The 23,563-nt window shown below is 35.9% G+C and overlaps 1 protein-coding gene across 4 annotated transcripts in view; it reads right to left on the bottom strand.

Moving 5' to 3' along the window:
* Window positions 1–23,563, bottom strand: part of TNFSF13B (TNF superfamily member 13b) — an 84,054-nt gene that overhangs the window by 7,532 nt on the left and 52,959 nt on the right. For all 4 annotated transcript variants that reach the window (XM_068526820.1, XM_068526821.1, XM_068526823.1 and 1 more), the window contains one exon: window positions 10,616–10,672. In XM_068526820.1, coding sequence (XP_068382921.1) covers window positions 10,616–10,672 — 57 coding nt within the window. The remainder of the gene's footprint in view (window positions 1–10,615; window positions 10,673–23,563) is intronic.

Raw genomic sequence — 23,563 nt, 5'->3', positions numbered from 1 at the left:
TTAAGCATAAATGTTATGTTCCTACACCTTTTTTTTTCTTTTTAACAAATTTATGTATTTATTTATTTATTTATGGCTGTGTTGGGTCTCCGTTTCTGTGCGAGGGCTTTCTCTAGTTGCGGCGAGCGGGGGCCACTCTTCATCGCGGTGCGCGGGCCTCTCACTATCGCGGCCTCTCCCATTGCGAAGCACAGGCTCCAGACGCGCAGGCTCAGTAATTGTGGCTCACAGGCCTAGCTGCTCTGTGGCATGTGGGATCTTCCCAGACCAGGGCTCGAACCCGTGTCCCCTGCATTGGCAGGCAGATTCTCAGCCACTGCGCCACCAGGGAAGCCCGTTTCTACAGCTTAAAACTCACTTAGATTTTTTTGCCTGCTAGTTAGACCACAGATAGATGCTAACGAGAAAATATGCACTAAATGACTATTCCGTAGGATGCTTATCTAAACTAGTATGAATCACTCCTTATAGTATTTAGGAATTTGGAAAGGAAAAATCTCAACGACCACAGATTCTTACATCTTCTCCTCATACACAGAAAAGCACTAAAGTCATTAAACTGAGAGTCTATGCTTTGCGATTAGCAGTCGTCTTTTGATGTTCGACTAAACATTTTTTTCCAGAAAAAAAAAAAAAATTAGATATATCCAGGTTCCTCCCTTGCCTTTTTGGAACTGTTTCTCAGAGCTATCTGAGAGGCTGTCTCCCGGGCTATAGTCCTCAATAAGACACAGAATGAACTCCAACTCATAGATCTTATATTGTGCGTTTTTATTTCAGTCAGGGGAAGTAAATTCTAGGAGTATTAATGCTTAATTTTGCTAGTCAACAGCTAAAATACTGATATATCTTGGTATATACAGTGTGAACTTCCCAGCTCCACTCAGCTTTAAATACTTGATATATTTAAATGTTTTGGAAAACTTAATAAATTACTGTGTACATTAATATGTGAAATTAAATAAAAATAATGCCAGTATTTAAATGTAAAAATAATTTACATGTATTTCTGAAAATGCCTGCTTTTGAAAGAGTAGATCTTTCCTGTACTGACATATATGAAAGACCTATAGATAAATTTTAGGACGACAAATTTGTATAGGAAAATCAGATCTATTTCATTAATATTTGTTTTCTATTCTATTTTATGAATAGGAAATTTCCTCCCAAATATTTATACTTCCAGTGTTATTTCCCTCAGTAATTGAATATAAATGCTCCAGAGAGCAGCTGTCAATCACAGCTATCACATTTGGTTATTTCTCCTGATTTTCTATTTTATTATCTTAAAACTCCTGGAAATAGTTTTAAGGGAGAAGATACTAATAATATTTTTTGAAGATAGATTAAGTAAACCAATTTAAGAAATAGGGATTTTTAAAAAAGAAATAGGGATTTTTTTTTTTTTATTGAACAAATATAGTTTAGCAGTGAAATCCATGTAATCATATGCCTGATTCTGTAGATGAGGCAAGACTAGGACAATCAACAGAAACAGAAGCCAGACAGGCAGAGCCATGCAGGCTGAGCTACCAGAAGGGCAATGAGAAGCCCTGTAGGGGCTGTGAGCAGTGGGGAAAAAATGACTATATCTGTGTTTTAGAAACATCTCTATGTAGTTTCCAGGTAAGAAATGTGCAAAACTGGAGGCAAGGAAACCAGCCAAGGTGAGAGATGATGGTGGTTTATACTAGGATGGTGAAATGAAAATGAAGAAAAACAGATTAGTTCAAATTATATATATGAGGAATCACTGATAAAGTTTTGAGATTAACGTACTGACTTCGAGGAAGCAGTCAAGAATGACACCCAGAATTCTGGATTGAACAGCTGAAGACGTGGTCAGCACTTACTGAAATAGGAGACACTGGAAAAAGACCAGACTTGGGGAAAAGTTCTAAAGAGTTCACGCTGATATGCCACCAAGATACTCAGGAAAAGATGTTAACTAGACAGAAGTATATATAGGCTTGGATCTCGGAAAAGTCATCTGGGCTAAAGATCTACAGTTAAGCCATCACACATGCATGTTAAGTGACAACATAGGAGGATTTAGGAATGCCAAAGAAATAAGAATGAAGAGAATGGGACTGTGTCAGAGGTCTGAAAAACATCAATACTAAGAAATTTAAGAATAATCTGCAAAGAAGTTGAAAAAGCAGTGGCCAAAAAAGCTAGGAACATGGTTGGAGAAACAAACCAAGAAAAGCACGTGTTTCAAAAAGAAGGGAATCAATAAGTGTCAAATTCTACTGTGAGATTAAATCTCATCCTTGCCTCTATGAAATAATTATGTTGAAAAACAGAATAAACAAGAGACTTCCACTATCAATATGATTGTGGAAATCACATCTCTCCTTTTTTACCTCCTGTAAATCCTATGAAACGTAGATGTGTGTTCTCCAAAATAACTGCAAGGGATGCCAAAAGCAACTGAGATCACACTGAAGCTGAGCATAAAAGTGAAGAGAAGAAGCAAAGGAAATAGTCAATGGCCTGGAAGCAGCAAAGTTCACATAGAGTCAGCAAAATCAACTCACTAAAGGTGATGAGTCCCGCACACACACACAGAAATCTACAAACAAACAATACAGGAAATGTCAATATCAGCTAAAAGAATTTGGGAAATTAGGGAGGGAAAGTGCTCACTTAAATGAAAGTAAAAGTAAAAGTTTCAGAAGGGAAAATAGGTTTCATACAAAACAAAATGAGATGGAAATTTAAAAAAAAGAGTTAAGAATTTGAGAAAAATTGTAAAACTATAGAATATAAAAGATAGGTAAAGAATTACCAGCATGTACATAATTGGAACCCAGAGAGACAAAACAAAAACAACAAAAAGTCAAGCAGAACAACCACTTAGAGCTACTGCAGAATTAAAAGTCCCATTATGTGTTAGGGAAAGTTGATTCAGAGTTTTATTAGTTTCTTATTGCAGCTGTAACAAATTACCACAAACTTAGTGGCTTAAAACAATACACATTTATTATCTCCCATTTGAAACAGCAGAAGTCTCACTGGGCAAAAATCAAGGTGTTGGCAAGTTGTGTTCTTTCTGGACACTGGAATGCCCATCCCTTGCCTTTTCCAGCTTCTACAGTCTGCCTGCTTTTCTGGGCTTGTGGCCCTTCCTCTTCCCAGACAGCAATCACATCATTCTGAACTCTGTTTTCATCGCCACATCACCTTCTCTGACTCTGACCCTGTTAACTCCCTCATAACAAGGATCTTTGTGATTATACTGGGACCACCCAGATAATCCAGGATAATATGCCCACATTCCTTATCTTAATCACATCTTCAAAGTCCCTTTTGCCAGGTGAGGTAATAAACTCACAGGTTTCAGGGATTACAGTGTGGACATGTCTGAGGAAATATATTTCTACCCACCACAATAGTCTACCTTCAGATATATAATAAAATAAGTACTGAAATTTTAAGGTAAATATATAATTCTTTGTGTAACTAGGCAAGATAGTCAAGCCACTTATGAGAAGAAAATTTTCTCTTACTTTAGTTTTCTTCCAAGTGCATATAATGCCAAAGGCAAAAGACACTGGAGAAATTCCTACAAGTTACCCAGGTAAAGAAAGGGTAAACTGAGGATTTCATACCCAGGCATCTGTCCTTAAAGTATAAAAACTACAAGGAAACAGCTTTATTAATGTAAACACTAAAAGAGCATTGTTCTCCTGTGGCGATTTTGAATAAACTAGTAGAAAACGAAATTCAGGAAACTAAGATATGAATGAGGAAACCATAGCAAAAGGACTTGCAATGGGTATTGAATATATTTACTGTAAAAACACATAAAGAGGATGGTTTGATGATAAAGAATAAAACAGTTTTATGCCATGACAATGTAGAGATTATATAACTAGCAAATGCTGGGAAGTAGTGGAGAAAAAAATGTTGACAGTAAATTCATCAATTGCCTCATTTGTAACAGCTGGGGCTCAAAGGATATAAATTAAAGTTGAGAGATCAAGTAATAGAAATATAAACATTGTAACAGTATGTAGATGATCATTAAGAAATATAATATCACTATCCAAAAAATGGATGGTGGAGGACAGGAATGACAGAGAAAATAAAGAAAAATCATATTTAATTTTATTACAGACCAGAGTAGACAATCAATATATATTATCTAAAGATTTAATTATAGATGTCAGAGTAACATCATGAAAAATGACAGAGTAGAAAGCTCAAAAATAAGTCCCTTTGCGGAGGCAAGGGTATACAATGGAGAAAAGACAGTCTCTTCAATAAGTGGTGCTGGGAAAACTGGACAGCTCCATGTAAAAGAATGAAATTAGAACACCCCCTAACACCATACACAAAAATAAACTCAAAATGGATTAGAGACCTAAATGTAAGACCGGATACTATAAAACTCTTAGAGGAAAACATAGGAAGAACACTCTTTGACATAAATCACAGCAAGATCTTTTTTGATCCACCTCCTAGAGTAATGGAAATAAAAACAAAAATAAACAAATGGGACCTAATGAAACTTAAAAGCTTTTGCAAAGCAAAGGAAACTACAAACAAGATGAAAAGACAACCCTCAGAATGGGAGAAAATATTTGCAAATGAGGCAACTGACAAAGGATTAATCTCCAAAATTTACAAGCAGCTCATGCAGCTCCGTATCAAAAAAACAAACAACTCAATCCAAAAATGGGCAGAAGACCTAAATAGACATTTTTCCAAAGAAGACATACAGATGGCCACGAAGCACATGAAAAGCTGCTCAACATCACTACTTATTAGAGAAATGCAAATCAAAACTACAATGAGGTACCACCTCACACCAGTTAGAATGGGAATCATCAGAAAATCTACAAACAACAAATGCTGGAGAGGGTGTGGAGAAAAGGGAACCCTCTTGCACTGTTGGTGGGAATGTAAATTGCTACAGCCACTATGGAGAACAGTATGGAGGTTTCTTAAAAAACTAAAAATAGAATTACCATGTGACCCAGCAATCCCACTACTGGGCATATATCCAGAGAAAACCATAATTCAAAAAGACACATGCACCCCAATGTTCATTGCAGCACTATTTACAATAGCCAGGCCATGGAAGCAACCTAAATGCCCATCGACAGACGAATGGATAAAGAAGATGTGGTACATATATACAATGGAATATTACTCAGCCATAAAAAGGAACGAAATTGGGTCATTTGTAGAGACGTGGATGGATCTAGAGACTGTCATACAGAGTGAAGTAAGTCAGAAAGAGAAAAACAAATATCGTATATTAACACATATATGTGGAACCTAGAAAAATGGTACAGATGAACCAGTTTGCAGGGCAGAAATTGAGACACAGATGTAGAGAACAAACGTATGGACATCAAGGGGGGATAGTGGCATGGGGGGTGGTAGTGGTGTGATGAATTGGGAGATTGGGATTGACATATATACACTAATATGTATAAAATGGATAACTAATAAGAACCTGTTGTATAAAAAAATAAATAAAATAAAATTCAAAAATCAAAAAAAGAAAAAGAAAAAGAAAAGTCCCTTTGCTAAGGCAGCAATTAAGCTTGCAAGAACTTATAGAATCCATGTTTTTGGATATATGAAATCTAGTAAAAAACTTATAGAAACCAAGGGAGTGTTTAATGAAACAAGGCGTAAATTTCAGTAAGAAAGTATTGTGGTATTTTTGCTTACTCATGTACCACCCCTCATTCTCCAGCTTAGTGGCAGCCATGGAGATGGTGGCCTGAGTTCCGGTTGGTGTCTTGCTGATGCCAGGAAGTGCAATACTCACTTTGTTCTCAAAACACTGTGACTCTGGATTTTGACCTGCCTGGACTTTCCCTCTAGATGGGAGCAGCTCCTCAGACTGATGTCAGTCAAAAGCTTTACAGAAATACACTACCTGTCGCCACCTGTAACAAGGAACAGTGGATAGGGCAGGCAGCAGACTGACAAAAAGCCTGAGAAGGATGAGGCTAAGGAGGAAGATACTTCAAGGAATAAGGGCTTTGAAGTGTTACCACATACACCAAGGAATCTGCAGTGGATTGTGCACGACCAGAGCAGGATGCATGTTCAGAAAACACCTGAAAGAACCCTAAGCTAACATCTCTAGTTGATCTTTGCTTTTTGCTCAAGCAGGATGGGAAGTCTAAGGCACAGTTGCTGGTAGCCTAGCTAAATGTTGAAGGAGTGCCCCAGACCAGAGATTATCTGCTCAGAAAAAGGGAGTTTGGTTTTTGTTGTTGGTGGTGGTTTTGGTTTTGGTTCCTGGCATTAAAGTAAATCTCTATCAGGATTAGGATTGGAGATAAAAGAATCTCCAACAGGATTACTGCAGAGATAACAGAAAAAAGACTTCAGTGACCATACAGAACAAGGAGTACAGTTTATTTTTTGAAAAAATATTTTGGAAAATTCAATAAACAAATGGACAACTGCAGCCCACACAATCAACAGCAGCAAACCCTGGGGATGGGATTTCCAGAGTTACCACACTGTAATATTCAAATTGTCCAATTTACAAAGAAAAATATAAAGCATACAAACAAACAGAAAATTATGGACCATTCACAGGGAAAAACATTGGCAGAAACCATTTCTGAGGAAGCCCAGATATTGGACTTACTAGACAAAGATATTACATATTTTAAATGTTTAAAGAGCTAAAGGATACCATGGACAGAGAACTTAAGAAAACTGGGAGAAAAGTGTATGAACAAATAGACACTATCAGTTAAGAGATAAAAATTATTGTAAAAGGAACCAAACTCTTTCTTTAAAAAGAACTTGTGGAGCTAAAAATTAAAATAGCTGAAATAAAATTTTTACTGGAGAGGTTACACAGCAGACTTCACCAGGCAGAAGATGGAATCAGCAAACTTGAATATAGGACAGTTGAGATTATCCAGTCTGAGTAGCAGAAATAAAAAGGAATAAAAGGAAGTGAAAAGAGCATCAAGGACCCATAGGACACTCTCAATCAGACTAATATATGCATTATAGGAGTCCCAGAAGAAGAAGAGAAAATGCAGAAAGAATATTTGAAAAAATAATGGCCAAACTCTTCCCAACTTTGTAGAAAGAATGAATCTACATATCCACAAAGCTGAATGAATTTCAAGGAGAATAAACTTAAAGAGAGCCATACCAAGATGCATTATAACTAGCAGCTGAGAGACAAAGGCAAGCACAGAATTTTGAAAGTAGCAAGAGAAAAGCAATTCCTCAAGTACAAGGGATGCTCTATAAGATTAACAGCTGATTTCTTACTTGAAACTATGTAATCAAAAGGCAGTGGGATGACATACTTAAGGTTCTGAATGAGGAATTATGCCAGTAACATGGTAGAGTAGGGAGACTTACCCCTCATCCCTCCACAGAAATGCTGATTTAACAATAATATTGTTATCAAAATACCGTGAAGAGACATTCAGGATCCAGCTAAGAAGTAGAAGCAGCCTAGAGGAGCACAAACTGAGAAGCAGTCATATTGATACAGGTAAGAAAAGCAATTTCAATTTACTCACATCAGTCCCTCCTCCAAATAGGCTCAGCTCCACCCCAAGAAGACTGCCTCAGCCCATGATGCTCGCATGGAGGGATGGTGAGGTTGGACTGTGTACAAGGCCTCATGGCCTCCCAGGGTGCCTTCTGAGGAACTGGTTTCTATCTTGCCTCATACTGAGCACTGAACAATCAAAAGATCTTGGTCCCTTGAGACAGTTAGAAGCAAAAAAGGGGAGTGCATCCCCTTATAGTCAGCAATTTTTTTGTCATGATTGTGGAAAAGCAGAGAACTGATACTTTTCCTCAGGAGGGAAGGAAGGAGGCAAAGGGGCTTTGCTCCCAGCCTTAGAGTGACTATCACTGAGCACTGCTGACAGTGAAAGTGTATCCCAGTCAAAATCAGTCCAAGAAGATGGGGAGAAGTAGCTGCTTCTTCAAACGCACAGACAACAAAGCAAATCTACAAGGAATATGAGGAATCGAGAAAACACAACACAAAGGAAGAAAAAAAATCTCCAGTAAACAACCTGAGAGAAATGGCTATAATGAGTTGTGAATCACTTTCAACTCTAGTAAATATAAAAGCTAAAAGACAAAAGTATTTTTTAAAAAAAGAATTATGACTACAATAATGTGTTAATACATACACAAGATAAGCAGATGTAAGTTGTCACATTAACAAGCTAAAGTGTAGGGGAGGGAGAAGTAACAGTGCAGTTCTGGCATAAGATCAAAGTTAAGTTGTTATTAGCTTAAAGTAGACTATTATCACTAGGTTGTTTTACGTAAACCCCATGGTTAGCAGAAATAAAAACCTGTAGTAGATACACAAAATGTAAAGAGAATCAAAGCATACCACTACAAAAAATAATCAAAGAACACAGAGAAAGACATTAAGAGAGGAAGAAAGGAAAAAATGAACTGTGAAACAGCCAGAAAACAATTAACAAAAGGGAAATAATAAGTCTTCACTATCAATAATTACTTTAAATGTAAATGGATTAAATTCCCCAGTCAAAACGCATAGAGTGGTTGAATGGATTGGAAAGAACAAAATCCAACCATATGTTGCCTACAATAGACTCACTGTAGCTTTAAGGACACACATAGACTGAAAGTGAAGGGTTGGAAAACAATATGCCATTCAAATGGTAAACAAGAAAGAAGAAGTGGCTTTTCTTAAATCAGACAAAATAGACTTTAAGTCAAAACCTGTCACATGAGACAAAGAGGGTCATTATGTAATGATAAATGGATCAGTTCATCAAGGGGATATAACAAATATAAATATATATGCACTCAACAGTGGAGCTCCTAAATTTGTAAAACAAATATTAACAGATCTGAAGGAAGAAATAGACAGCAATACAACAACAATAGGATAATTCAGTACCCCATTTTCAACAATGGATAGATCACCCAAAAGAAAATCAGTAAGGATATAGCATACTTGAACAACCCTACAGACCAAACGAACTTAACAGATATATAGAGAACATTCTATCCTACTGTAGCAAAATATACATTCTTAAGTGCACAAGGAAAATTCTCTAAGATGGATGAAATGTTAGGACACAAAATAAGTCTTAACAAATTAAAGAAGACTGAAATCATATCAAGCATCTTTTCCGACTAAAATGGTCTGAAACCAGAAATCAGTAACAGGAGAAAATTTGAAAAACTCACAAATATGTGGAAATTAAACAATACACTCCCGAACAACCAGGGAGTCAAAAAAGAAATCAAAAGGTAAATCAAAAAATATCTTAAGACAAATAAAAATGAAAACACAACATACCAAAACTTACAGGATGCAGCACTGCTGAAATGTCCACACACCCTAACATTTGCACGTTCAAGGTTTACTGGCATCATAACGCATCAGCCCAAATGGCAAAGCACCCAGATAAGCACCCAGATCTTCCAAGGAGGATCAATGTAGAGCAGCCACCACACCAGGAAGATCACAACTCTGTGAAATTCAAGCTCACAGTGGAGTAGCAGCTGCATTTTTTTGCATGATTTACAGCATTTTTGGTTTTGGCCAAATGTGTAAAACAAACCTTTTCCAAGTTATATTTTTTAATTGGTCCTTAGGGTCTCCTTCTGGCTCTATCTTAATTCTTAGGGAACAATTTGCTACCTAATAAAAGTTGCAAACATATGACTTTGGAAAATGCAGAACAATAAATAATAAGAGAATTTCAAGTATTTTAGTATTTGGGTTACATTTAGGATAATTAAGTCACATAGAAGAATACAGATGAAAGATAGCATTCCCAGGAATCATTGCAAAGGCCAATCCAAATTCATTATCTTTCTTGTGTCTCCACTCCTGGCCCCCAGCTTAACTTCCTGACACTTCTGAACTCCCCCTTGTGGTTCACAACTCAAATATTCCCTTGCCCCCCGCCTGCTTTATTTTTCTCCATACCATTTAATTTTATCATTCTACATTTTACTCATTCATTTGTTTGCTTTTCTGTTTTCCCTTCATGAGAAGGTAAATTCCATAAAAATGAGGACCTATATATATGTTTCACTGCTGAGCCCCAATACCCACACAGTAACTGGAACATTGCATGTTTTTAACCAGTATATGTAAAATATAAAGCAATAATTTCACACTGGAGATTTATCACAAAAATGTTATACTTATTTGTACATATACTTATTGATAAATTAATATAAAATGTATGTTCAGTTTTATCTTCATCCTATTGTAATATTCTACAACCTAATATAACAGAGAATGAATATTTGTGAAGAGGATCTTGAGGCACCATAGAAGCCAAAATCATTTCTAAATAATAAAATACTGAATTTGATTTAGTACTGATTTTGTTTTATCATGTGCTACTTATTTAAAATTTGTACGTATTAGTATCCTTAAGGTAATTCTCTTTGTTAGGTTATTACATTAGCCTAAATATTTACTCCCCAATCATTTTAAATAAATGTATTATTTTAAATCTGATTGTAAGAAATTTTGAGGCAGATAGGTGATTTGAGATGGAGTTTGAATACAATCTTTAGACTTGAAATGAACAGGTAATTGGACTGAATTGAATTCTAAGTGGAAACGTTCCTGGGAATATTTTATTACCTTTTCGTATGGTAGGCGTGTCACTGTCTGCAATCAATTGCAAGCAGTCTTGAGTGACTGAAAAGCAAAAATATATCATTTTAGTTACTTGAATAGAAATAGTAAGGGAATAAAGATGACCAAGAATACAAAGCTGTAAACCCACTCTTCCAGTGACACCAAATCAGTTATACTTTCTATATTGCCTGTATGCTGTTCTTAAAATTACTTTAGGAAATGTGCCCACAGGTTCTTAATATAACTTGTATTTGAAATACAATATGTACTTGAAATTCAAGCTTTAGAAAAACTCTATATGCTGTTGAAATACAGTAAGTATATCATCTGAACAGTTTAGCTTAACTTATTCTAAAATGTTATGCCTGTATAGAAAGCAAGTTTAGCCACTGTCATTTGTTTTTCAATTCTCTCAAATTACACAAGCCAAATCATCAGATTACTCTAAAATGATTTTTTGTTTTAAAAAATCTAACATTAAGTAATAACTCACTAGTACTGAAAATACCACTATTAACATTACTGAAAATAGAAATAATTGCTAAAATGCATTGAGCTAATATAAATCCAGGCAACTTCACAAAAATCCCAAGATTTACATACTGGAAACTACGTCATGGAAAGTGTAAACAACTTGTCCAGTCCCCAGGGATAGAAAGTGACAGGGCCAGAATTTAATCACGCCTGTTTCACTCTGGAGCTGAAGCCAGGCTTTTGGTAAAATGTTTTGGACTAGAAAGAGAAAGAGAGCTACAATGTCATTTTAAGATAAAATGGAAGATTTCCCTGAGACTGCATCACCAGTAAAGCTTCTGGGAAGCATTAATTCACATCACACATCACATATAGAGTATTACACAGGGTATTCCAAAGAATACATAACTACTCTATTAAATAAAGACAATGCCTTCAGGTAAAGGCAAAATAGGTACACTGCCTGTAGGAAAAGAAAACAAAGCAGTAAATATCTATGAAAAATATGGAACATGAACCTAAGTGTGCCTATTTTAAATTAAGAAAATATTAGTTTAGATCGTTTATTATATAGCAAGTAGTTTATTCTGCGTTGAAGTAATGCTTTAAAAACATGCTTCGCAATGTATACATTTTAGGAGCTTATTAACAGAGTGGAGAGTTCCTGCTGCAAGTCACTAATGGAAAACATGCAATAACAGATGTAATAATTATGTAATATTCTGAAGCTGTGCAAATGCATAGGCCTAAAAAGAATACTGTTACAGGCAGTGATCACATACGAAAATCCGTTAAGAAATTTCCCTTGGTATTTAAAGGTGGAACTATAATGTTAAAAACTGCAATTCCTTTATAACCACGAGACTTTTCTAACACATTTTTATGTTAATGTGATGGTTTGGATAGGAGCAGAACATTTTGGCCACTTTGTGGTTCTTTTATTGACCTGGAAAACAATGGCAGCGATATCTATGCCACAGGGAAATGTGACTCATTACTGCAGTTACTGTGGCAGACCCTCTGCCACAGAAAATATGGAAAAGCGTCGTAACAGGCAGAATAGCTGTGAATAAGGACAGCTTGAAAGAAAGGAACAACAGAACATCCAAAGCAGCCAAAGTCTGAAAAGCACAAGGTCCAGAGTCACCATATTAAACCTATTTTTCTAACAAACACTTCTTGAGGAATTACTACATACAAGGCACCATGACAAGTTTTGTGAGGGATGCAAGGGCCAATCAGAGCATGAAAAGCTCTAATCTTTCCTCCACAACGAAAAAGAAGAGGATCTTGATGAAAGTCAAAGTTCAATTTCCAAATTTTCCATCTTTCCTTTGTCGTGTGCATGCATATTGTAAAGATTAAGTGAGATAATACATCTGAAACATTTAGTACTGTACTTGGGACATAATAATTGTAAAGTCAATCTTGGCTATTATTAGTGGTATTGTTCTTAGTAGCATCGGACCAAATAAACTGGGAACATGAGGGAAGGACATTAGGAGAGCAAGAAGACCAAGTGAAGCTGATAAAGGGCCCAAGGAAATACTAGAAATACTATTTCTTTCTTTCTTTTGGCCACGCGAGGCACCTGGGATCTTAGTTCCCCAACCAGGTATCCAACACTTGCCCCCTGCACCCCTGCAGTGGAAACGTGGAGTCTTAACCTCTGGACCTCCAGGGAAGTCCCTAGAAATACTATTCCAATTAGCCCTCTCCTTGACTGTTTCCACAGACTCCTGTAGGAGACGTACCTTTTCTATTTAGACAGAAAGGGGTTTACCTAATGAGTGCTGCCTGGAAACTACCAAACTGATATGAAAATATCTGAATTTTAATCTCCAAAGCCCAACTAAAACTTGGCCACAACCTACACATTGAAAAACTATGGTCTATTCTATCACACAGTAGCAGAAATCTAACTTTTAGAAGAAAATACACTATGGAGAGAAATTTTTATTTCATGAAATACTCTTCAGAAAAGAAAATGAGATATTAAAATGACAGTTCAAGAGTAGTGTTTGAATTATACTCACTAAAGCTAGTGCTATTCATTAGTTTTCCTTATTCCAGAGAAAGTCACTGGGCTTTTCAAGAAGACAAGTTCTTGGAAATAAGAACAGGACTTTCCATCCTGCCCTCATTAGATGCTGTTCAGGTCCCATCAACCCTATCAGTGCTACTTACCTCTTCAGCTTTCAACTCTTCCTTTTAAGGAAATTTGATATCTATTATCAACTTATCTCCAGTTCAGTCTTTTAGGATTCTCTTTCCAATTCAACATAGATCTGATTTTAGACTATAGATTATTGCTCACTAAAAGTTGGCCAAAAGAGAGCAGTACTGTTTTTGTATCTCCCAATAGCATACATATCTAGCCACAAGAGTTTTGAGAATGCATAGTCTAATATAAGAAACATAATATTGATAACAATTGTAGTATTAATTGACTGTGTTTGGATTTCAAATGTCTTTCACACATCTTTCCTGCTGCTACAATTGAGGGGAATTATACAAGAGTTTGAGAATGGTTTATCTTTTTAACTAAGCAAGGCAGTAGCATACATTAAAACATTTCTGTGTCAATAGGGAGACACATATTTCTAAATATATATATATGTATGTATAATATTTCATATTATAATGATGTGAGAACCACAGATAATTAATCTTAAGTACATTTTTACAGCATAAGAAAATTTACTCACAATATTAAACCATGTGAAAAATATTTCTGAAAACAAAACATTATATTGATGACAAAACTAGCTTACAAAAGAGAATTCCTAAAATAAGAACTTTTAGACAAAAGTCATTTGCTATTGCTCAATATTTGATACAATAAGATCCAACCAACTTCACAATTAGAATAGTGGTTGGACTGATTGAGATTGAAAGCCACCTTTTAAAGTGGCTTTTAATCAGGAAAAGAGATTTATAGGTTTATGGAATTGCTAATATCTGTTGTATTGTTTTCTGTGTTGGAACCAAACCTTTTCAAACTGGAATCCAGTTTATTATACATTATTTCAACAAAGCTAAATCTAATAGAAACTACTGTAAATAATGCAATTATTGCAGATTATGCGTGGTTCCCATGAAAAGCATCCCGCAATGAGCTTTTCCCATTACTCGTGTCCTATCCATATGACCTACACCCACTAACTCCCATAGTTCTCACTCATCTCATTCAAGAAGCTTCGTCTAAGCTCGTCAGTCTGAATGAGATGCCCTTCCTTCATCTTCTTTTATCTTTCTTCTTTTTTCTGTTGTCTTACTTATTACATTGTACATTTTTCAAGAATGAGGACTCTGAAGATGATGTCTGTCTTCATTTCTGTAGAGCTTTCATTCAGTATACGGAAGTCATGACAAATGTAGGAGTTGGAATTTTCTTGAGCTAGTTTTGAATAAATCATCAGTGGCTGGAAAAGTTTAATTAAGAGAAATCCCTTAAAGTTCTAAATATTGACCTAATGCTGGGCATAGATTTATGAAGAAATCAAAGAAATCATGGTTTTAGGATAAACATTTCTACTGGAACGGGAAGACAAAATTTTAGGGGTGGAAACTGGATTATAAAGTTTTATTTGATCAGGGATAAGCAGTTTGTGTAACTGGCAACATTTATTAAGTTACTTATTGGTAACTTACAAAAACAATGAATTGAGAGAGTCTTGAAAGAATTTCTAGGGAGCTAGGTTGAGAAGTCTGTATTTGACTTACTAGAAAATAGAAAAAATATTAGGAATTCTTAATCTTGAGAGGGGCTTGCCTGATACATGTTGTGCTTGAGAAAGGTCATACATGTGTCTATGTGTAGAACAAATTGCTGTAAAGGAAGAATGAAAGCCAAGGTTCAGCTCTTGACTGGTAATAAATATAATATGTGGGTGATTTGGTCTAAAATGCAATTATATAAGTGGAGCACCCAAGACAAACTGTGAAAAAAATTTAAAAGTTTCTGACTAATGAGTATATGTGTTTGAAGGAGAATTAAAAACTAATAATAAAAGCAGGTTTTCAATTCTGGGGAATTCACAAAGATGGCAGCAGGCCTTGGGGAAGTAAGAAAGGGGTGCTGAATTTTTGGAGGGCTTGGAATGAAGTTGATAAAGTAGAAATAAATATAACTGATAGAAGTAAAGAAGTATATTTGAATTGAAGATTTTCTATGTGTATATGTGCACAGAAAGAGTCTTGACATGAACTGCAAGTTGCCATGTACCACTCACAATATAATCATGTTCTATGGCTAAAGTAAGGCAGGATATGTAAGATGGCAGCCCTCTGGTAGCCTCGTAAGAGTAAAGTAACAAAGACAAAAAAAAAACCAAAAATACCATCTTCATCTAATGTTGTTTAATTTTGCAAATGATCAAATATTTTAACTTAAAATTACCAATTTTATAGTTGTCATCATCTCCACAGGATGTTTTTTCTTTGGTCATGACTTCTTTGCATTATTTTAGGATATTTCACTTTATTAATGACGCATATTCGGAAGGCACTGGGTATCGCTAACTTACCAGTGAAGGACATTAGCTTCATAACACAACGTGCAAACAGGTCTGAAGTCAAGGAAGGTAAAACCAAAAATAGAAATACACCTGAATATCTGGAGAAAGGTAGCAATAAATTGCACAGTTGGCTGTTACATTTTCAACTCCCACTTGGACATTCCCACCTGAACGCCATAGTGATACCTCAAGTTTCATCTGCCTCAAATCTATTTCTTGATCTTCTCCACACACACTCACGTCTCACTCCTTCTCTGTTTTCTCTCTTAGTGGATATATAACTGTCCTCTGAGTTGCCCAAACTAGAAACTTTATAAACATGCCTTATTCCTTCCTCCTCAATCTTGAAATTCAACTAATAACCAAGTTCTAATGGTTTGAACTTTTAACTTTCGTTCAATTAAGATTTCATCTCTCATTCATCCATTCAACAATTTTACTGAGCACTAAATTTGTGTCACATGTTGCACTCAGGGATACCAAAAAAAAGGAGATATAATTCCTACCCCCATGGAGCTTACAATCTAGTGGGAAGAACAGGCATGAATCAGTAGCACCAAAGCAGAATTAAAATTGCAACTGTAAGAGAGATACAGTGCCCAGACATCTGATCCAATGAGGAAGGCTTCTTTGAACGGTGGCAAGTTTGGCTGAAGGAGGGAGAGAGAGGGAGAAAGAGAGAGAGAGAGGGAGAGAGAGAGAGAGGGAGAGAGAGAGGGAGAGAGGGAAAGAGAGAGAGGGAGAAAAAGAGGGAGAAATGGTAAGATGGGGAGCATCGTAGCCTAAATTCAGATCTTTAACCTCACCATTCTTCACAATTACCTTTGCCTACCTAGTTGTGCCTCTTCCATTTTCTACAATTCCTAGTCCATCACTTGCATTTCCTCCAGAATTATCTTCCTAAACCCAAATCCTGTCTTGTCCTTTTCATGTTTGTAACTCCTTCAAAGGGTTTCTTTGCACACAAAATCCAAGTCTACCTGCACAGCCTCATGACCCTCCTCTCCCACCCCCGCTGTACTTAAACACGCCTTCTCAGAACAGGAGGTCGGCTTCATGTTTCCAGGACCTTGTATCCGCCATTCCCTACGGCTAAATATTCCTCACCTTTCCAATTGGTGAAACTTCATTCATGCTTCAGGGCTCAGGCCACATATCAAATCTTTCCCTGATCCTTCTAGCTAAATATTTGATGCCATTACACTTTGTACGTACATCTATTGAAATACATTTCACTATATGTACTAATTGTTTCTATAACTGCTTCCATCCCTAGACTGTGAGTCACTTCATATTAAGGGCCATCATTTACAAATTTGCAGCGTCTGATTTACAGCACATTAAAAAAAAAGTCTGTGGAACAATTTAGAAAAGAAAGTAGATATCATACCAACATCTAACCTTTCCAAATAATTCTTAAAAACCTCATTCTTACATCCAAATTTACAATACATGTTAAATCAAATTAAATTAATGTTTTAGGGAAAATAGGTTCCATTAAAAAAAAAAAAAACCTATGTCCATGATGTCTGAACTCTGTAACAATAAATCTTTGGGTCCATGGTTTTATGGAAAACATTCTTCATAACGAATAATCTCAATAAGTTCTTGAAACGTCATCCACAGAACTGTAGCACGCTATAATATTTTTTAAAGTAAATGGTTGTGTGCTATTTCTCTAGAATTTCTTACTCTCTAGTTGCCAGAAGAAGCTCTAGGGTAGTAGATAGAAGGGAGAAAAGATGAGCTGAAGTGTAGCTTCACAACTTGTGTCAGCAGATACCAGGAAGCACTTATTTTCCATTTCTTTGTCTACCTGACACAGGACAGTCAGGGGAGAGGGATGGAGAGGAGAAGAGGAAAGCCTGAACTTCAATCAATCAACATTTGCAAAAATCCCCAAGGAGATGGCCGCTTACTATAATAAGGTCTCTTGTATTTTTTCTATTTCCTGTTTTATTACTGTTCCCATACCTTGGATATACTCTCCTCTTACCCACATCTATCAACCTTTAAAACCCAGCTCAGCTCTTCTCGACCATGGTCTAGATAATCTTTCAGTCTGTGATCTCCACTACTGACATTCTATGATTCCATAACTAGCCATCCTTCTCACTGGTAATAATATTAATAATAATTTAGGCTTCTCCAGGATCCAATAATTTTTCTCAAATCTGGTGCTTTATTTGAATGTTAAGCACATATAGCTCACATGATCAAAAAAACTCAGAATTTATAGTCAAGATAATAAATTCAACCTTAGTTCTTAAACCGATTAGCTATTTAATCATGAGATTGACACTTAATTTTGAAATATTTTTTCTTATCTGTAAAATGAAAAAAACAATATCTATTTCATAGTGTTGACAATTAGTTGAAGTCATAATTTGCATGTGTTTTGTAAAGGCAAAAGACATTGTTATTTTTTAATTGATTTACATTAGTTTTTAAAAATTTCTCCAACTCAATACTGGGTTTCTGAAAAGAGGGGTTGGCTGTGCCTGGGCTTCAATTCTCTCACCTAAAATGCAGACAATAATGCCAGCACTGCAGGGTTATGAAGAGGGCAAATGATAATCATAGGTCCACAGGGCTTAACCCAGAGCTTTTACATGGACCATACTCGGCTAATTTCATTTCTCTCCCCCTTTCTGTATATTCTGGAGAGCCTACCTCAGAGCTTTGCACAGTAGGTGTCTCCTCTATTTTGAGAAAAGTCTGTTTCTTCTCTAACTCCTCAGAAATGGGGATACTTTTTTTTTTTTTTAATATGTCCTTTGAGGAATTTTTATTTTTTTAACATCTTTATTGGAGTATAATTGCTTTACAATGGTGTGTTAGTTTCTGCTGTATAACAAAGTGAATCAGCTATATGCATACATATATCCCCATACCTCCTCCCTCTTGCGTCTCCCTCCCACCCTCCCTATCCCACTCCTCTCAGTGGTCACAAAGCACTGAGCTGATCTCCCTGTGCTATGCGGCTGCTTCCCACTAGCTATCTATTTTACATTTGGTAGTGTATGTATGTCCATGTCACTCTCTCACTTCGTCCCAGCTTACCCTTCCCCCTCCCCGTGTCCTCAAGTCCATTCTCTACGTCTGCGTCTTTATTCCTGTCCTGCCCCTCCGTTCATCAGAACCATTTTTTTTTTTTCAGATTCCATATATATGTGTTACCATACAGTATTTGTTTTTCTCTGACTGACTTCACTCTGTATGACAGACTCTAGGTCCATCCACCTCACTACAAATAACTCAATTTCGTTTCTTTTTATGGCTGAGTAATAGTCCATTGTATAAATGTGCCACATCTTCTTTATCCATTCATCTGTCAATGGACACTTAGGTTGCTTCCATGTCCTGGCTATTGTAAAAAGTGCTGCAGTGAACATTGTGGTACATGACTCTTTTTGAATTATGGTTTTCTCAGGGCATATGCCTAGTAGTGGGATTGCTGGGTCATATGGTAGTTCTAGTTTTAGTTTTTTCAGGAACCTCCATACTGTTCTCCATAGTGGCTGTATCAATTTACATTCCCACCAACAGTGCAAGAGGGTTCCCTTTTCTCCACACCCTCTCCAGCATTTATTGTTTCTAGATTTTTTGATGATGGCCATTCTGACTGGTGTGAGGTGATACCTCACTGTAGTTTTGATTTGCATTTCTCTAATAATTAGTGATGTTGAGCATCTTTTCATGTGTTTGTTGGCAATCTGTGTATCTTCTTTGGAGAAATGTCTATTTAGGTCAAAGAAAATCCCACCACAACAAAAGAGCAGCTGCCCAGTGCAGATCCTGTAAGTAGGACTTGACCTATAAAAAGCATAATTAACCATTAAAACTAATATCACCCATTTCTACGAACTATTAATGAGAATGCATCCCTCGACATTATGAATTTATTTTTAAAATACCTACGCGTGTCTGCAATTTTTTTAAATGTTGAAAGTATAAAGAATTATTGAGCTTTCAGGGATTAGATAGAAAGACTTACCCTGGCTTCCCTATTTAAAATACAGACATGTCCTCTTACCCTTCTTCACCCTTAACTCTGCTGGTTCTCTTAACCCTGCCCTAAATTTTTCACTTTTGCAATGTATTTGACATTTTCTAGTATTATAATTTCCTCATTAATTATGTTTATTGATTATTTTCTATGGCTTTCCACCTCACTGCAGTGTAATCTCCAATGCACGGGAAACTTTTATCTGTTTGTTTTCTAATCAATACGCAACAACTAGAACAGTGCTTGGACCTCCTAGGTCAGGGAAGATTGGAAGAGATACAGTATCGCTTCTGGCTGCACTGGTTGATTCGCTTCCTGGCTCTTCTGTTTCCCAAAACTTTAAACTTGATAAGAACAGGGTTCAAAGGTTTGGTTACCAGGTCACTATTTCCATTTTAAATACTTTTGTGGAAATTGAACAGAATCCAGCTCTTGCAACACTGAAAAGAAGGCTCTCGTTATTTGAAGCAGGGGAAAAGAAAAATAACACTCAGGGAAGATTCTGGTCAAAGATCACCATGACAGCAGCCAGCTGTTTCTGTTCTAGGAAGGAACACACCCTTGCTGGGTAAGAGGCTGCCGTTAGCCTCATCTGGGGCCAAATAGGATGGTTGAGTTATACACTGCATGCTTTTAACACTCACTTTACAGCCTTGTAAGTTACAGCTGAGCCCAAAATGCCAATGAAGCAAAGACTGGATGTTACAGACCCCTCAGACACCCCATCTTTTCTTGCAAAGGAAATGGACTATGGATTTCAAGAAAGAAATACTAATATTTCAAAAATATTAATAGTACTGATATCTTTATGTTTAACAACAAAAATGTTTACCCCAGAGAAATACTTTAGTTATACTATTAGGTGTTAATTTATGTGCATTATATTCAAAACTCGGATTTTTAAAAACTATTAAATGCATTCTGGTGTCCTGGATGGCTCCTGGAACATGAAAAGACCTTAGCGGAAAAGCTGCTGAAATTCAAATAAAGTCGGGAGTTCAGTTAAATCCCAGTGTTGGTCTCTAAGTTGTGACAAAGGTACCATGGTAACATAAGATGTTAACATTAGGGGAAACGGCATGAGGGGTATATGGCAGCTCACTGCACTGTTATTGCAACTTTTCTGTAATTCTAAAATAATTTCAAACTAAAAAGTTTATTTAAAAATGGAGAAAAATAAAGTAGATTGGTCAGAATTTTACAAGAAATATTTGAAAGATAAAATATGGGCAAATTTTTCTGCTCTTGTTTTTATATTTCTTTGAAATGCTCATGCTTTCACCACTTCATTACTTTTTTTGTTTTTTGGGTTTTTTTTTAACTTTTTGCCTGTGCCATGCAGCAGGGGGATCTTAGTTCCCTGACCAGGGATAGAACCCACACCCCCTTCATCGGGAGCACAGAGTCTTAAGCCTGGACTGCCAGGGAAGTCCCTTTCACCACTATTTTTAATATTACAGTTGAGATGAATACACTAAACATTATTAATAAAAGACAATTTTTGTCTTTCTATAATCTAAAATACATGGGTTTCTGATAACTTTTAAATTCCCTACTGAATAACAAGGGAAAAAATGAAAGGTCACCTAATTTTATTAATAAACTGTTTTAGCTCAGTAGGAACCCATTTGGAAGAATTCACTTTCTTGATGGACTCTGAAGAGGCTTATCTTTAGATTCTTAAGATAAATAGAATTATAATTAAGTGCAGGTTCAAAACGTGGGTCATCATGATTTCACCTGTGAAGAAATTTTCATGCGTAATATTTTCAAAGCCATGTGACTTTAGTGTTTTTGTTTTTGTTTTTTTTCAATTGGGACTATCTCCAAATACACTTATGGGCTTAAAAGTGAATTTTTGGCTATTGTAAGCCATTTGGCAATTTTAATCCTGGATTTCCCCACATTTCTGTTTGTTATATTGTAATCAGAAATTATCTTATGAAACACATGAAACTTACTAAGACTTTCATTTGAAACACAACGTAATTAAGAAAAACAAAACTGGAGCCACAGCACCAAATTCTAGAATGAAGTAAAAGCAGCGCGTTTACTCCGGGGGTGGCCTGCAAGAAATACTAAATGGGTGTGTAGGCTGATGGTGATGTCTGCCCTTCATCTACTGCTGTTCAGCTTGTGAATTTCACTGACTCGTGTCCTGAAGATACATGCCCTTTTCTGTATGTAAATAATATGCCGATTAAAATTTTAAAACTTAAGCTAAAAACCCATGAAATTATAGTTAAAGAAGCTGCTGAATATGGGAGCTTCTCTATGACTTTTCAATGAGCCCAAATAGTGCCTCTACCTGGTGCACCAAGAGAGTCTGAAGCAAGGGGTTTCCAGACTGCCCCTGCAACTTTAGCTTCATGATCATGCTGATTCTTTGGTTAATTAGTTATTTTAAAGGTCAAGTTAAAAAAATTTCATAAGATGGCCTTTGATCAAAACCTGACAAATGAAGAAATATGGGAAAATCCCTTCCCCCCCAAAAAATGATGCCAAATCATTCTATCTTATTTGATATTGAGCCCAAAATTGATGAACACATATTCATGGAATACCTACAGGGTGCAAGTGTCATGATGAATATACAAAAGGAGAAATAGGACCAGACCACAGAAGTCTCTACTCTTTAGTTGAACAGACGGGGTATACACAAATGAAAAGAAAACAACCTTCCTAGGTAATACGTGATGAGTATCAAATGCCAACGCAATAACTGGGCTTGCTGTGTGCTGGGGAGGTTCGACTTTCTAGCCCACAACATACTGAAATTTACTTACAAACTGAATATCCACACAATAAAATTGAGATGCCTGGTGAAATTTGGGTTGGATTTATAGAAAAATAAGAATGAGTAACATTCTGGTATGTTACTTAGCAATATTCAGCAGTGAACCTTTTTGACACAGTTATAAAATAATGGCAAACTGATGTTGAGGAGTATATACAGAAAGCAGGGTATGTTAGAAAAAATCTAGAATGATATTATAATTCTGTTAAGTATAAATCCACTGAGTGTACTACTGACGTGGCTTAAATAAAAAGCTTGAGATCAAATACTATATCATTTACTGAAAATTCTATGTTTTTTAGCAGTTTAACAAGCTATTTGAAAATGCTAAGACTTCTAATAGCAGTAAACCCTTTTTCATTTAACTATGAAAGAATAGTGAAACCTATGTAAGGAAAACTGTCTTATTGTGAAATTTAAAATTCTGTATTTAACAGAAAACAAACAAAAATCATGGAGTTTCAGACAACCTTCTTGGTATATATATATATATATATATATATGCATTAATTTTGGAGTAAGGCTAAACAAAATAAATTTTCCCTGCACAAAAGGATAGTGTCTAAAACAACATTCATGCCAATTTCATTGACCAGGAATAATTGATATTACCTATCACTAAGGTTCTGGTCTTCACACCTTTCATCTGGGATCTATGAATGTTATAAATATATGCAGAGAGAGATTTAGAGATATATATGTACTAAGTATATTTATACAGTATATATATATACAATACATATATATACATATATATGTGTATATATATGTGTATATATATATATACACACAAACACCATATATATGCTACATGAGGGTTTATAAAAATCTGAGGCAAACCATGATAATGACCATAGTGACTACATCTGGGCTATGGAAACCGGGTGCATTCTGACTCATTGGTTAGAACTTTCTGCTATTCTCCAAACTTTCTAAAAATTGCAAATTATTTGGGGAAAATTTTTGTCAGTATACAACTTTTGGATGCCCTAGTAACACAAATATGAAAAAATATTCACATGGGAGGAAATTTTAAAAAATTAATAGAACATATTTTGGTCAAGTGGGACTCAGGGAGTTATTGATTTCTTACTCAATTCTTTCCTTCTTAAATCTGCTGTAATGAGTCTATCTCCTCTTTGGAATGGAAA

Source organism: Eschrichtius robustus, chromosome 18, assembly GCF_028021215.1.
Source record: "Eschrichtius robustus isolate mEscRob2 chromosome 18, mEscRob2.pri, whole genome shotgun sequence".
NCBI lineage: Eukaryota > Metazoa > Chordata > Mammalia > Artiodactyla > Eschrichtiidae > Eschrichtius > Eschrichtius robustus.
The sequence above is the reverse complement of the archived record's forward strand: the minus strand, read 5'-3'. Positions and strand labels throughout refer to the sequence as shown.